At 43.3% G+C, this 16,759-nt stretch overlaps 1 protein-coding gene across 2 annotated transcripts in view; it reads left to right on the forward strand.

Moving 5' to 3' along the window:
- The first annotated feature begins 2,388 nt into the window (after positions 1 to 2,388).
- Positions 2,389 to 16,759, forward strand: part of LOC137434230 (uncharacterized) — a 43,590-nt gene continuing 29,219 nt past the window's right edge. For both annotated transcript variants that reach the window (XM_068127027.2, XM_078785342.1), the window contains exons 1-5: positions 2,389 to 2,643; positions 7,674 to 8,033; positions 12,139 to 12,258; positions 12,462 to 15,401; positions 16,556 to 16,671. In XM_068127027.2, coding sequence (XP_067983128.2) covers positions 2,595 to 2,643; positions 7,674 to 8,033; positions 12,139 to 12,258; positions 12,462 to 15,401; positions 16,556 to 16,671 — 3,585 coding nt within the window. In that variant the 5' untranslated portion in view covers positions 2,389 to 2,594. The remainder of the gene's footprint in view (positions 2,644 to 7,673; positions 8,034 to 12,138; positions 12,259 to 12,461; positions 15,402 to 16,555; positions 16,672 to 16,759) is intronic.

A 16,759-nucleotide genomic window follows, 5' to 3' on the forward strand; every position in this document is an offset into this window, starting at 1 on the left:
TTGTTGAGGAATGAGGACACATTTAAGGAACAAAATGGCCGCCAGTCGGCCATATTGGATCTGATCACGAAAGAAAATGACGTGCATATGTAACCCATCCTTCTTTATCGGTGTGCAAAGTTTGAACAAGATCGGAAAATTCATGTCCGAGACATGGTTGAGGACATGTTCATCATCGTTTTGTTTTAACAACTAAAATGGCCGCCAGTCGGCCATCTTTGATCGCATCATGAAACAGAATGATGTGTATATGAATACGTATCATGTATTGTCTGTGCCATGTATGAACAAAATCGGTCCATACATGTCCGAGATATGACTGCGGACGGACGGACGGACAGACAAGACCCAATCCATAAGCCCCTGTTTCGGATTAAGTCCAACGGGGGCTGATAAAGGTACGTTTATTAACTCCATCACTGAAGGTGCTCAGGTGGACGGAGGTTCCGGTTCACCTGTCTGTCTGATTGTGAACAGAATATCTCAAAAAATTGAGGATGGATTCGGACGAAATTTGGTGAAGAGGTTGAGTGTGTGAGAAGGACGAGATTATTAAATTTTGGTGAAGATCTGGATCCAGATCAGACAATTACCTCCGCCACTATAGGTGGATGGAGGTTATGTCTTCACCACTGTCTGTCCGTTTGTCCGTTTGTTTGTTTATTTGTGAACAAAATATCTCAAAAGGTTGTGGACAGATTCGGATGAAATTTGGCAGAGATGTAGCGTATGTCACAAGGACGAAATGATTAGATTTTGGTGAAGATCCGGATTCGGATCCGGCTACTAGAATTTTAAAGTGATTGTCACCAATGGGAGATGGGGACGAATACGATACATAGCAGGATATCTCAAAAAGTTGTGGACGGATTTGGACGAAACTTGGTGGACCGGCTGGGTGTCTGACAAGAACAAATAGATTAAATTTTGGTGAATATATGAATTTGGATTCGGATAGCGAGATTTATTTAATTTTTTAAGTGATTCTTCACCATTGGGGGCTTGGGCCAAAAACGATACATAGCGGGATATCTCAAAACGTTATGGATGGATTTGGACGAAACTTGGTGGAAAGGTTGGGTGTGTGACAAGGAAGAATCGATTCGATTTTGGTGAAGATGTGAATATGGATTCGGATATGAGGATTATTTAAATGTTAAGTGATTCTTCACCATTGGGAGATAGGGCCAGAAACTATACATTGCGGGATATCTCAAAAAGTTATGGATGGATTTGGACGAAACTTGGTGGACAGGTTGTGTGTGTGACAAATGCAAGGAAGAATCGATTCTATTTTGGTGAAGATCCAGATCCGGCTCGTATAATTTTTAAAGTGATTCTTCACCATTAAGTTATATGGCCAAAAACGACATACAGCAGGATATCTTAAAAAGTTGTGGACGGATTATAACAAAACTTGGTAAATGAGTTGCGTAGGTGGCAAGAACAATTGCCAATTTGATTTTGTTTCAGGTACGAATTCAGATCCGATCTATTAGTGGGATACAAAACGTTAAGTGTTCAGCCTGGCCGAGGTGTGCTCTCCACTGAGTGCCCTTCCAGTTGAACTATGGGTTAATAATCTGGAATGATGGAGTTTATCAAATAATAAACCATTGAAAATTGCAAGGGGTATTTCAGATTCAGATCTTTCTGTCGAAGTCGATCACATGCGAAGTACAATATCATACATGTTGGGAGAGAAGGGAAAGAACAATTTTGGGAGAAGATTGGAGGAACCGGAGGAAATACGGGGCACATAGGTATACTAAGGGCAAGATTTCGCCATATGTGCGTACGTAGTAAATAGATGACCATTTGATTATAACGGAGTATCGGGACGGGGAGGAGGAGTCATGGAAATGGAGGCGTGGCCATGTGGGAGCCAAACTTTTAAAGTTATTGGCAGTGATTATGGCGGATGTTTCATGCGCGCATGATGAGGTGTAACTAGTGTAAGCAGCAACAACCAAATGGAACAACACTCTACTCGCATAGATGAGGGTAGTGCACGAAATCGGCAGCAATGAATTTTTGCCCGTGTGTTCTGGACCGTTGATAGAACATCACAAACGTTCGGTGTTCGTGCGTCTCGTTGTCATATTCGTGTCACACACATTGCCCCAAACTTATCCAAACAGGTCGGTCACATCGAGGAGCCGCGTGAGCTGTTGCGATCGAACAATCAGGGCGACGGCCGGAGGAGATTGCCTGGCCAGGCGAGGCCGTTTCCGCTGTTGAGAGCGAGGAGACCGGGCTGGAAGATGCCGGGGCCACGGTATCGGTAAAAGGAAGGAAAAGGTCCCGAGAGGGTTCTGGAGGCACAGTGGTCCCCGCACAGGGTTCGCCCTCAAAACGCCCCTATAGGGCTGGCGACACGACTTTGGCGACCACGCCTCCGCACTGCCACCGGGACCGCTGATGGACCATTGTCCGCGGGATTTCCCCTGCGGTGAAGCACCTGCCGGCGGCCCGGAGCCAACGGGAAGTTCGATCGGTGCGGCCACTGTAGGAGCGCAGGGCCCACACTCGATGAGCCGCCGTTACAGCGAGTCGGAGTTGGAGCCCGAGCTGGGGTTCGACAAAAGTTGTGCATGGAGGCGGACTGGGCGCTGCTCTGCCTGCTCACCGCGTTGCGTGCAGGTACTGCACCCGAGTTAGCGACATGGATCCCGGTTAGCAACGTGGAACCGAGTTAGCGACATGGACCCGGGTTAGCGACATGGAACCGAGTTAGCGACATGGACCCGAGTTAGCGACATGGACCCGAGTTAGCGACATGGACCCGAGTTAGCGACATGGAACCGAGTTAGTGACATGGACCCGAGTTAGCGACATGGACCCGAGTTAGCGACTCGGACCCGGGTTAGCGACATGGACCCGAGTTTGCGACATGGCCCCAGGTTAGCAACTCTGACCCGAGTTGGCGACATGGACCCTGGTTAACGACTCAGACCCGGGTTAGCGACTCAGACCTGGGTTAGCGACTCGGACACGTGTTAGCCACGTGGACCAGAGTTAGCGACTCATATCCGAGTTAGCGACATGGATCAGGTGGCAGGTGACCCAAATTTCAGTCTGTCCATTGCGAACAAACAGCGATACGGATCTGGAGTAGAAGAGCTGACCCTTGATTTTAGTTAATAAAGACTTTACCATCAAAAGGGGCTCTTTAAATTATGTTTCTTTATCGAGACATTTGGTGAAAATAATTGTGTTTGAGGAGTGTAACCTACCCTACACGATACACTGCTTTGAACACGTGTAGCCTATACCTAGTAATAGACATTCACGAATCCAGTTGCTGTATAGTAATGTTGTTCATTTTGGTGTCCAATGTACCAACTTGTACCAATCCGTCATCCTTGACTCCGATTTCTCTGCATCGTGATCGCCATGAATTCAACTTGCACGGAGTTGTCACGCTTGACGTCATTTGGGAGTTTCCCTGGAAAGCAGAGTGGATCCAAAACTCACAAACACAGACAACAAAAAAACCAATACCGAATGGTTGGTTACTTGAGTTGGGGTTACAATAGGCCTTTGGGGAATATATGTACTATATACAGTGCCTTCTTAAAGTATTCACACCACTTGACTTTTTTCACATTTTGCTGCAACACCCTGAATGGATTAAATAGATTAAATAGATATGGATTAAAATGGATTAAATAAATTAAATGGATAAAATTTAAAATGGATTATTATGTGCAGATCACTGATCTGCACATAATACCCCACAATGTCAAAGTGGACATTTTTAAAAGGAAATCTTTCCAAAATAATTAAAAACGAAATACAGAAATTTCGAAATATCTAATTCACATAAGTATTCAACCCCTCCCCTTCCTTCCCCACAAAGTCAATACTGTAGAAGTGCCTTTGGCAGTGATTATAGCTTCAAATCTTCTTGGGTATGTCTGTAACAGCTTTGCACATCTGGATTTGGGGAGTTTCTCCCATTCTTACTTGTAGATTTGCTCAAGCTCTGTCAAGTTGGATGGGGAGCGTCGGTGAACAGCATCTTCAAGTCTTTCCACAGATTCTCAATGGGATTCAAGTCTAGGCTTTGGCTGGGCCACTCAAGGACTTTCACGTTCATTCATTGTCCTGTTGGAATGTAAATCTTCACTGCAGTCTAAGGTCTTTTGAACTCTGAAGCAGGTTCTCCTCAAGGATTTGCCTGTATTTGGTTCCATTCAATTGTTGCCTCTATCCTTACAAGTCTCACAGCCCCTGCCACTGAAAAGCATCCCCATAGTATGATGCTGCCACCACCATGCTTCACGGTAGGGATGGTGTTAGATGGGTGATGAGCTGTGCTCGGTAATGCTCTCGAAAAGTTCAAATAATGGGGTGCCAATTTGATTCATACACCTGCATGAAGAAGTAAATGTATTTTATTTGCCAGATGTAGGGTGCCTCTTTATATGAACTTTTCTGGAGCATTACTTGGTTCCTCCTAAGAACACAAGGGTAGTACAGCATGCACACAAGATTTTTTGAATGTCCCTACTTTTCTATTGTTTGACATTTTCTATAAGCTATGGAATGTCCCTTCTTTTCTCTACTTTACCACATGGCACATACCCTTATATAAAAGGGCCTTTTCTATGCCCCTGGCATTTTACCCAAGAATGTCCCTTCTTTTCTATCGTTTGCCACATGGCACATCCCATATAAAGGGGCCTTTTTATGAGGGTATGTGCCATGTGGTATGGTATGCGCCATTTTTCACAACACACATTTTAAATACAAACAAAATGCATTTGTTCACCGTACAAAACTTTATTCGGGACGACACAAAAGACTTGAAAAAGTAAAGAGAAAAAATACTCAACCCAGACAGGATTTGAACCCACAATCCCCAGCATGGAGGAGTCTGATGCTTTATCCATTAGGCCATTGAGCCAACACACTAGAATTTTTTTTTTTTAAATATTTTATCGGGGTATAAAGTGTGTATATATGTATATATATATATATATATATGTATATATATATATATATATATATATATATATATATATATATATATATATATATATATATATATATATATATATATTTATATATAATATACCAGTGGAAGCCGACAAATAAATTTTCAGTCCCCATGTTAAAGTTGCATACAGAGAAACGATCCCATATAAACGGAGGGGTACTTTGATCCTTTGATTATTCAAGACGATATAAAATACTTCAAAAAGTAAGAAGAAAAAAATTACTTAACCCAGAGGGAATTGAACCTACGTTTCCCTGCTTGGAGGTCTGATGCCTTATCCATTAGACCATTAATCCACCACGTTAGGTTTGGGTAATAATATTTTGAAGAGTTATAAAGTGTGTATATATTTTTATATATGTAGATATATTTATATATATATTTAATTCTAAAGCAAAAACGATAGCACTTAGGTGGAATTTGTTTCGAAAGTCATTAACTAGACCTATTGGCCGACGTATATGCCAAGTTTCTGCTTGTATATTACAAGGACGGATGGACAGACACCAACGTGATTTTCAGGGTTTTCTAAATAAAATTCAAGAATGCATAAATGGACGTTGCTGAAATTTGGAACATAGTTACTTCTGAAATTTGCAGCCAATTTCGTTCAGCAGAAGACGAGAAACGAATTTTCAGTCCCCATGTTAATGCTGCATACAGAGAAACGATCCCATGTAAAGGGTCCCTTCGATATATATATATATATATATATATATATATATATATATATATATATATATATATATATATATATATATATATATGTATATGTATATGTATATATATATATATATATATGTATATATATATATATATATATATATATATATATATATATATATATATGTATATACACACATACATGGCCAAAAGTACGTGGACACCCGAACATCACACCCGTATGTGCTCGTCGAACATCCCATTCCAAAATCATGGGTATTAATATGAAGTTGGTCGCCCCCCCCCCCCCCCCCCCCGCTTTGCTGCAAAAACAGCCTCCACTCTTCTGAGAAGGCTTCCCACTGGATGTTGGAACATTGCTGCGGGGATTTGCTTCCTTTCAGCCACAACAGCATTAGTGAGGTCGGGCACTGATATTGGGCGATTAGGCCTGGCTCTCAGTCGGCGTTCCAATTCATCCCAAAGATGTTCGATGGGGTTAAGGTCAGGACTCTATGCAGGCCAGTCAAGTTCTTCCACACCGATCTCGACAAACAATTTCTGTATGGACCTCGCTTTGTGCACGGGGCCATTGTTATGCTGAAACAGGAAAGGGCCTTCCCCAAACTGTCACCACAAAGTTGGAGGCACACAATCGTGTCGAATGTCATTGTATGATGTAGCGTTAAGATTGCCCTTCAGTGGAACTAAGGGGGCCTAGCCCGAACCATGAAAAACAGCCCCAGACCATTATTCCTCCTCCACCAAACTTTACAGTTGGCACTATGCATTCGGGCAGATAGCATTCTCCTGGCATCCGCCAAACCCAGATTCGTCTGTCGGACTGCCAGATGGTGAAGCATGATTCATCACTCCAGAGAACGCATTTCCACTGCTCCAGTGTCCAATGGCGGCGAGCTTTACACCATTCCAGCCGACGCTTGGCATTGCACATGGTGATCTTAGGTTTCTGTGCGGATGCTCGGCCATGGAAACCCATTTCATGAAGCTCCCGCCAAACAGTTGTTGTGCTGACATTGCTTCCAGAGGCAGTTTGGAACTCCGTAATGAGTGTTGCAACCAAGGACAGACGATTTTTATGCGCTGCGTGCTTCAGCACTTGGCGGTCCCGTTCTGTGAGCTTATGTGGCCTACCACTTTACGGGTGAGCTGTTGTTGCTCCTAGTCGTTTCCGACCTCACAATAACAGCACTTACAGGTGACCGGGCAGCTCTAGCAGGGCAGAAATTAGACGAACTAACTTGTTGGAAAGATGGCATCCGATGACGGTGCCACGTTGAAAGTAACTGAGCTCTTCTGTACGGCCCATTGTCCTGCCAATGTTTGTCTATGGAGATTGCATGGTTGTGTGCTTGATTATATATACCTGTCAGCAATGGGTGTGGCTGAAGTAGCAGAATCCACTTTTTAGAAGGGGCGTCCGCATACTTTTGACCATGTAGTGTATATTTATGTATATCGTGTAATGGTAACAACAGTGAAACAATGCATAATTACAACTGAACAACTGGGGATTCCTTGACCTCTGCACATGGAAGCAGGTGTCTCGATGTCATCGGTTTGTTTCTTTCTCTTCCTCAAATTGTGACAATATGTAGGAAGCCATTGCTGGCTGACGACTTCTTGTTTATGGCCTGAAAACTCTCAAACAATTCGTGTATTTCATCCCGACGCCACATCTTGGGCATTGAAAAGTTCATTTTATTTGTGCATTTTGTATTTACTTACATGTAGCGTACTCAGAATCATGGAAACTCAGTCTTAAGGTACCATTTAGGACCTATGAGGGTGCTATTGCCAAAATACCTGAAATGAGTCCTTATTGTGGTTCATTCTTGCCCGTTTCATTCCCGCACAAATTGCAGAAGGAAACTGTATTTATCCGTGCCGAGACACATCACAAAGGTAGGATTTGCATGTATATACAATACATGATATAAAATGGTGATATCATCTTGGAACGTTGTTGTACCTGTGTCCGCAGTGCTGTGCTTGGCTGACGGCAAGGAGCTTCATGGTTGCGGCGACGGATCGGTGGACCCTTGGCATGACCCACGTGGATCTATTACCTATCTTGAGTATAAAAACAACGCATATTGCCAATGTAGCATCGAGGCGCTCCCTTCTGAGTCGGTGCACCTGCACCTATCCTACCTGGATGTGGAGCCATCGCCGCATTGCAAGTTTGACCGCTTGATGCTGAAGCTAGCTGGGCAGAGCGTGCGTTACCTGTGCGGCCCCGGTGTGGCCGGCGGAACGCACGTCGAGGCCCGAGGGCACGTGCTTATTATTTTTCAGAGTGACGAATCGAAACAGTACGGGGGATTCGTGCTGCACTATGAGGGTGAGTAGCTGAAGCCTCGCAATCGATTATGTTTACCGGATTTGGTGTGAAAACCAACCAACTTGATGGGAAATAATTTAAAGTTCCTGGAACCAAACATCAGGAACTTCCTCAAGATTTAAGATACAATACTTTATTACCACATCAACTTGACAGTTGTTAGGAATTTGAGGTAGTGTGCTCTTAAAGACAAAAAATAAATAAATAAATAAAATAAAACACAAGTAATTCTTCTTCAATTCTTCTTCTTCTTCTTCAATTCAAATCTTCAAAAAATTAAGAAGTAATTCTTCCTCTTCATAACACAAGTAATTCTATTGTTACCCATAGGAGATGGTATTGCATTTGTGTCTGTTTGTCTGTCTGTCTGTTCTGTTTGTTTGTCCGCACAGAATAAATGTGATTTTCTCTGCAACCGTTAGTCCGATTGACAGGAAATTTTCAACATATGTGCACCTCCACCTGTATAATTTTAAAATAATAATTATAATGTCATAGTTCACGTGGTACGGGCGCCATCTTGGAAATAACAGAAAATTTTGCACCTCTATATCTCTGAAAGCGCTGCGTAGAAAAAAAATGAGACATGGCTCATTGTAAAGAACTTTCCATGGGGAATAACATATGTTAATGATGATGTCATAGGTGCCTCCATTATGACGTCATAATTCGACAAGTACAAAACTTCATCGATCAAGATGAAACTTCTTGAGCATCATCTATGGATAAATTAGTGGAGAAAAAAATAATAATGATGACGTCATCGGTCACGTGGTTCGGCCGCCATATTTGTTTTAACACAAAAGGCTTAAAAACCACTAAAGACGCATCCTGGCGAGGGTCTGCAATCTCTGATTGCTCTTTCTTGGTTTATTTGTTTTATTTTTTATACAGGTACTATGGTTGAACCTTGTTTCGAGCATCATCATCATCAGGTTTATATTCGCAGCAATTCCCATTGTGACGCCCTTTTAAATATGCCAACGTATGGTTGTAAATATTCAAAAGGCAAAGTTGCAGCTTCTTAATCCGACAGTAAGGCACAGAGGTAGGCACTTGCCTTTGAACTGTCCAGTCTGGGTTCAATTCCTGACCCCAATCTATCTATAATTCCAGTAATCTCTGTGTGTATGTGTGTGTGTATGTGTGTGTGTGTGTATGTGTGTGTGTATGTGTGTGTGTGTGTGTATGTGTGTGTGTCTGTGTGTCTGTGACCGCTGTTTCTCGACAACCACGGGTCCGATATACTTGAAACTTGCCAGGTATATTGCTGGGGACCTGAGGATGTGCCTTTTCAAGGTTTCATATTAATCGGAGAAGTAGTTACCGAGCTATGGCGATTTCTTTACCAAACTCCGCAAGCCGTTCGCTTTGGACCAAACCATTTCATGTAAATAGAGGGGGGGGATTGTCACCGTACTCGCAAGCCGTTCGCTTTGGACCAAACCATTTCATGTAAATAGAGGGGGGGGGATTGTCACCGTACTCGCAAGCCGTTCGCTTTGGCTTTGCGAATGGACCAAACCATTTCATGTAAATAGAGGGGGGGGATTGCCACCGTACTCGCAAGCCGTTCGCTTTGGCTTTGCGAATGGACCAAACCATTTCATGTAAATAGAGGGGGGGGATATAATTTTAGATATATATATAGTACGGGCATGCCCTAGTATTATAAACTGTCTGAATTGTGGTTCGTATGAGGTCATTGCATCACAACGTATGCCCAGTCCGTCATTGCATCACAACGTATGTGTAGAATTTCCACTCCCTTTCCGTCACTGCTTCCGGGGCACTCGCCTGCCAACCATAGGAGCACCAAGGGCCTGATTATGAGAGGGTCTTCCGTCTTTTGTGCAGCTTTGGCAATTCCATGTGTGGGAAGATTGCATGCTTGGTCCCGGTCACCCAGTTACCCCAGATGGCAGAGCACTGGTGTGGTTCACCAGAGCACTTGGGCCAGAGGACTTGGGTTCGATTCCTGGTCTGGGCACGTAATTTTCCACATATGTCAATTAATAAATTAATTTGCAAATCATGTGCTCCAGTTGAACATTCAGGTGTGGCCAGTCGGTTCCTGAAAGACTTGGCACAAAATAGACCATCCCACCCAAAATAGACCACTACCTGCTATAGACCACCACATCAGAAGTTGGGAATACCTTAGGGCCATTGAACAAGTAATGTAGTTGCGGCACCGCATATCTGTTGTAGTAAGCACCCTTTATAATGGTGTGACGTGTTGGCCAAAATAAAGTATCACAAGTTCCATAATCACAAGTTGTGTTCATAAATGTGTTGAGTTGTGCAACCCATGTGTAATAGAGTGCTGCATGGCTAGTTTTGAGGCCACTGGAGTGACATATCAATGGTCCTGAGTTCAAATCTAACTGAAGGCAGAAGTTTTAAAAGATATTTCAATCTAACCCTCAGGAAAACATAGGATGGGCAATAAAATATCACCTTTGTTTTCTCCAAGAGTGAAATGGAAGAACAAGGTTGAACGTCCAGCTCTGCCTCAAATCCAACACGACTGGTGTTCTCCTCCCCAACTCTCGCACCCCCACTCTTAAAGGGGCAAGTCGAAGCATACCCTGTCCAGTCAAAAAACTGTGATCACTCTCAATTTTCCCCCTTCCTGAAGAATAGAGATGGGGTTGAAACGGAACGAGACATGTGGGATCTGTGGGATCTGTGGGACAAGATAGGTAATGACACTTTCATATACATTATTTATAAACTGACCCATGCACAGGTATTCACAAAGTACGTGTTTAGTCGTGATGGTATTTACATGAACATATTGTTACGTTTGTGGGGGTAGATGGAGGAATCCCATAGGAAATATAGGATTGTATAGCATGGACCATGGACAAGTAGGAGAAATCTAGATGTATTTAAGTAGGGAAACTGTAGCTTAAGATTGTTTATGGGTCTTCACACGAGGGGTGAAGCTGTGTTAACTAGGTAGGGATTAAGGTTAGTTTTCCCCAGTATGTGATTTCGCTTTGTCATGATGTCTTGATGAACACTCACACCAAGCAAAGCCGGCAGGCCACGCCCCAGAGTGGTATGAAGGGCGTGGAGGAGAAGAGCCAGCAGGCCACGCCCCTGAGCTCGCGATTGGTGGGTGTGATGTCAGCGAGAGAAGGTTCGGGAGAGAAACCGAGGTTGGTGGAGGAGTTGCTTTTTCTTTTGTGTGGGCCTGTGAGGAACGCTTTTGCTGAGTCGGCAGGATTTTGAATGGGGTTTCGGACACCGCTGGGTTCGTGGTGGACTGGGGTCTACGTTGTGCTTCCCCGGACAGCAGAGGAACACGAAAGAGGACCACCCTCACAACTCACCTCATGTTCGTGGCACCGTGGAGCACAGACTCCGCAGCCAATCTTGTGCACTTCCCACGTGGTGGCTTCGAGCATCAACGACCACCAGCGTGAAAGAAAGCCATTCAGGACCAGAGCTGAGTGCTGGCCGGCTAAAGGGATTTTCTTTTATTTGTTCCCTAGGTGTATGTATGTATTTGAGTCTGCGTGTGAGGTACTTCAGTTAGAATTTTAGTTTTTACTTCAACTATTATTTCGACACGTTCGTATTACATTTATTATCATTAAATTATTATTTGTTGAATTTACTGTCGTGTCTGTTCGTTGTGGGTTCCAGATTAAACCAGTGTGTTTCGTCAGGTAAATGCTTTGTTTTCTTCCATCCGCATGCGACAAATTGACCGCCAATTTCAGCTACTCGCCTCGGAGTTAAAGACCGATTCGGCTATCTGTTACCGGTGATCTCAATTGCCGGCGACACGACAATATACACACAAGGTGGGGATGGGGGGGGGGGGGGTAATCACTCCTTCCCATATACATTTGTACATATATATATATGTATATATATATATATATACATATGTGTGTGTGTGTGTATGTGTGTGTGTTGGTGTGTGTGTGTGTGTGTGTGTGTGTGTGTGTGTGTGCGTGTGTGTGTGTGTGAATATGAAGAATACAGCAAGGCTTCCAATTTTCAGATTCAGATTTGTAATGTTTAACGGCCGAATGGCAGGTGTCTATAGCAATGGTTCCGAGATCAGACTGCTGTTGCTGTGTTTCAGTCACCCTGGACTGGTGCCACAGGCTCAAACCATGCCAACATGGTGCACGGTGTGAAAACCTACAGAGAACATTTCATTGTCACTGCAAGCCTGGCTGGGCCGGTCCTTCATGCCAACACGGTCAGATTGTAAATCAGGGCCTGTTTATTAGTGGTAGGCATAGAACAATCCTCACATTTGCCTTGTTTATTATGTTAGGGGTATTAGTGAGTCAGAGGGTGGTACCAGTTATACATGGAACTCGGATTGTTATATTTTCAGTCTTTTTTGTGCAGCTTTTCTCCTTTGCATTCTAATACGGAAAATATTTGTTTCCATCCAAGGTCTGGCAGATGTGGCTGCAGGTTCCCTTCCTCGTGTACATGGAGCCTTCCCTCCTGCAAAAGACCAAGAGTCATCACCCTCGACTTCTGTGCACAATCCAGGATTATCTGTGACCATTAGTAGCCCATTGCCGGTTGTTGGAGCGACCAACACCATCGATCCTGAACTTGAGGTTGTGCATTCCAGTAAGAAGGAAAAGAGACCGGAATTCAACCTAGCAGGAATGAAAAACCAACTGGACACGATAGTTTATAATCCCAAAGTTCAGGATATTGTAAAAGAAATTGATCAGGATTCCAAATTAGTGCTCACTGTTCAAAGGTTACCCTCTACACATAATGATGTTACATATAGTCCTGAACCCACCTACAGTATCAAATTGGATGCAGAACAGTCCTCAGGTGCCAGCTTTGCATTCAGGTTTGACCACGGAGACGTTCACAGTGGACTTTCTGCACTTAAACCGAATAAAGGAACCGCTGCAACATCAGAAGTAGATTTCACAACTCCGATTTGTAAGGAAAGTTCTTGTCCATTAAATTCCACCGATAAAGAAACTCTGCTATCCAGCACGATATACGTAGTAGAAAATAGAACAAATGAAATACATCCACGTCTTTCGGTTGTCCAAGAAAGGTTATTTGAGAAAGATGTCGACAATAGGACATTCAAAGAAGTTTCTTCCACACTTTGGGATATGAGTAGTTCCATCAATTCTGATCAAGAACATTCTGACACAGTCACTCCATCGATTACGGCTTCGCAACTGACCGAGGCATTACGCGGAGCAACGGCTCAAGCACCTCTATGGAGCAAAACGGCAAATGACGAGGTGGATGTGCAACATTTAAAGCAGAAGGCATCCATTGTGGAGGACAATTTTTCACAGGAACACTTCACCCAGAGCTCAGGAATACAGAAAGAGCCCCAACTGGTAAATACAGAAACACCTGGAACTATAGAAGCGTTTGGTATTTTGAAACCAAATATGAAAAGAAGGTCCCAAATGCTCTTGGATGGAATCTCATCACACATCTCAGGAAGCGCCACAAATAACAATCACGGTATTTTGAAAACTAAAATAAAGGAAGTGGATTATGATTGGATGTCGAAATCGACATCATCTTTGGGTATTGGTTTGCAGGCAAAGAAAAAGGCAACTATATCAGAGGAGATGCAGAAACCTCTCAAAAGTGATGAGGCAAGTCAACCAACCTCGGTGAAAAGGTTTTCAGACATAACCACGCTCCAAATCTTCACATCTCCACTAAAAGGTCTCTTATCTAAAACAGAGACTTTGAAAAGTGCTCCTCATTATCGTTCTTCGATGGTGTCCACACCCAAAACATCAACAAAGATAAACAGCGCAATTTCTGCGGAGTTTGAAAAGGATCCGAGTCATCGGCAAATAGAGTCAAGTGCATCAACCTCAGTGTCTCGTACATTGAACGACGTCACCGATTCAGCACACACACTTCGCTTCGACTTCTCAAGCTCTCAACCTACACGACCTAATAGCTCAGCTGTACTGGATGCTGAGTTGATATTACAGCAAAGGGTGACCGAGCCGTATTCGGCATTATCCAGAGAGACGAGAAAACTTCCAACCAACTCTCCCAATGAGTTTGACAATAATGGAAGAAACGGCTTTACTCAAAACACTCTGCTGGTTCCAGATGGGCAACAACATCAGGAGACTGTTGAATATCCTAAATTCCCAAAGCCTCCTCCAGTCAGAATACCGACTTCATTTTCATATCGAGGTGAAAACAAAGGTACATCAAATGCTGTAGGACATTCATCTGAAAACATTGATACTTCCATCCCTAAACGTTGGTCATCATCTAATTTATGGAAGCTACCCACAAGTGTTTCAACAAGTCGTTCTCTACTAACGCGAGGACATACCAGCGAGACAATGAAATCCACATCTTTCATAGTTACCAAATTTCTAGGAATAAGAGATGATAGGGTTTCGGTACTCGACACATCAAGAGGAACGAAGAGGTATTTGCCCAGTGACAGTGTTACTGCAAAAGTTTCTTCTAGATATGGGGTTTTGGAGATTTCTGATCGGTTTTCAAAGGATGATCTGACACCGCAACAAACTTCCGATGATATGTGGAGCACGACAGTGAGTACACCATTTGCCCTCTATCTCAAGAACCCACGTTTACATTTTCACCCAATGACGGATACATCGTGGACTAAAAACAATTACTCTTATTTGGGTTCGACTCGGCCAATTTCATGGCCAAAATCATTAGGGGATTTGCAACATCATGGGCACAAAGAACGTTTGAGATTTTCCCATAATATGGCTACACGTCGAGAACCGTCTCACGGAGGCCACCAGGAGAGTGTGACTTCTCCTTCAGTTGCAGTTCAGTTGGCGAGTTTGACGAGTGTACGTCCGTTTCCACAAATAGCCGATCTATCAAACACAGTGCCCTCTAAAGGTTTTAAAAGCATATATGTTCCTCAAAAATCGAACGGATTGTTTGGGACAGTCAAGTTGGACCTTACTACGATGATACCTGAGTTTGAGACCTCAAGTGCAGTTACCTGGTCAAGAAGCAGGATCTTTCCAGGAACAACCTCGATAGACAACCCATCAAAATATCCTGTAGTTACATTCGCAGTGAGACCTCTTGATGAAGCACAGACCATTCAATCTTTAAAAAAATTCATATCCGTTAGACCATTACGAGCTGAGACCACACACAAGTCTATGCGTTGGGAGTCGCGTTCCACTGAGACTGCGATGGTCAAAAGGCTCCACCGTTCCTTTACTTCGGGCCCAACTTCAGGAATTGTGACGACTGGACCTATTTTGTCTCCACCTCGAACAAGTGGAACACTCGACTTGGATCAGACCAGAGCAAGACCATCAAATCCAGATATGTTTATCGCCTCGGACCGGCCAGCCATGTTTAAAGGTAGCTTTTCCTCAACACAGGGAACTTTGTGCTTCCTTTAGTTCTGATATTTCCTGTGTTGTATACATAAATTATTATGATACATAAATGGAGGAGCGTGTGACTTTTTGCTGCATCTGAGCTCAATTTGGAGTGTCATAGCAGAGGGGTTGAATACTAATTGACTCAAGACATTTTAGCCTTTAATTTTTAATTGATTTGTAAAAATTTCGAAAAAATAAATTCCACTTTGACATTATGGGGTATTTTGTGTAGATCAGTGACAAAAAAATAATCTCAATTTAATCCATTTTAAATTCAGGCTGTAACACAACAAAATGTGAAAAAGTCAAGGGGTGTGAATACTTTCTGAAGGCACTGTACATAGATTTGAGTTTTTATTTTTATTTTTTTGTATACAAGATCGAGGCTCGTGTAAGAGCTAACATTAATCACAAAAGACAAACTGACACATAAAACATGAGATAAAGATACTGGGAGAAAAGATGGGGAGAGAGAGGAAAGCACACAAGTACAACATTTGAGAGCAGGGACATCGGGAGATCTGTGGGAGGGAGAGGGCTTGGGGAGAGGAGGCACGGGAAGGGGGAGGGGGAGGTGGGAGAGGTAAAAACACATGGACACTGCAAGGACTTTCAGGAAAGAAGTCGGAATTTCAAAAAAGTGGATCTGGGGTGAATTAACAGGGGTAGAAAAGATCAAGGTTTTGGCTGGGGAAAGATAAGAGATGGTGGTGAACAGCTGTTTTAAAGACCTGGAGGGAGGAGACTCATATACATGGATACTCATATACATCAGATACATGGATACTCATATACATCATATACATATACATATACCTGGAGGGAGGAGATTTCCCATGCATCCAATTGTGTGAATATGGAGACTCATATACTGTACCACCTCACATTGTTATGTTTCTACCCTGATCATGAATGAGTCAAGGATGTTTGTTCAGCATTCTAATTTACCGTTTGTCACACTATCACCAAATGGCCCTTTTTTGTGTTGATGTTGAGTGATGATGGCATACGTCAATGTGGCAGCTTTTCCCGTGCCACCCCTGCAGTGGTTTATTCCACCGTGCACACCATTATCAGACATTGCACTTTGGTTTTGGGCACCGCAGCTTGCGTGTACCCCTGGGTCTGCAGGGATTGCTCGGGTTCAAGTTGCTTTCAGACTGAACCTGCAGAAGTCCTTCCAGAAAGTGTTGGGCCATGTGGGTTCCCCAGAGCACGACTCGCTTGCCCTAGCTTGTCGGGAGTTGGTGAGTGTTTGCGTACGTCCAGTGGGAACAGTTGGATGGTTTTATTTCATTCATTGATATTCTGAATTCTCTTTTCAAATGATACAGT

Source organism: Myxine glutinosa, chromosome 10, assembly GCF_964187855.1.
Source record: "Myxine glutinosa chromosome 10, kmMyxGlut1.1, whole genome shotgun sequence".
Lineage (NCBI taxonomy): Eukaryota > Metazoa > Chordata > Myxini > Myxiniformes > Myxinidae > Myxine > Myxine glutinosa.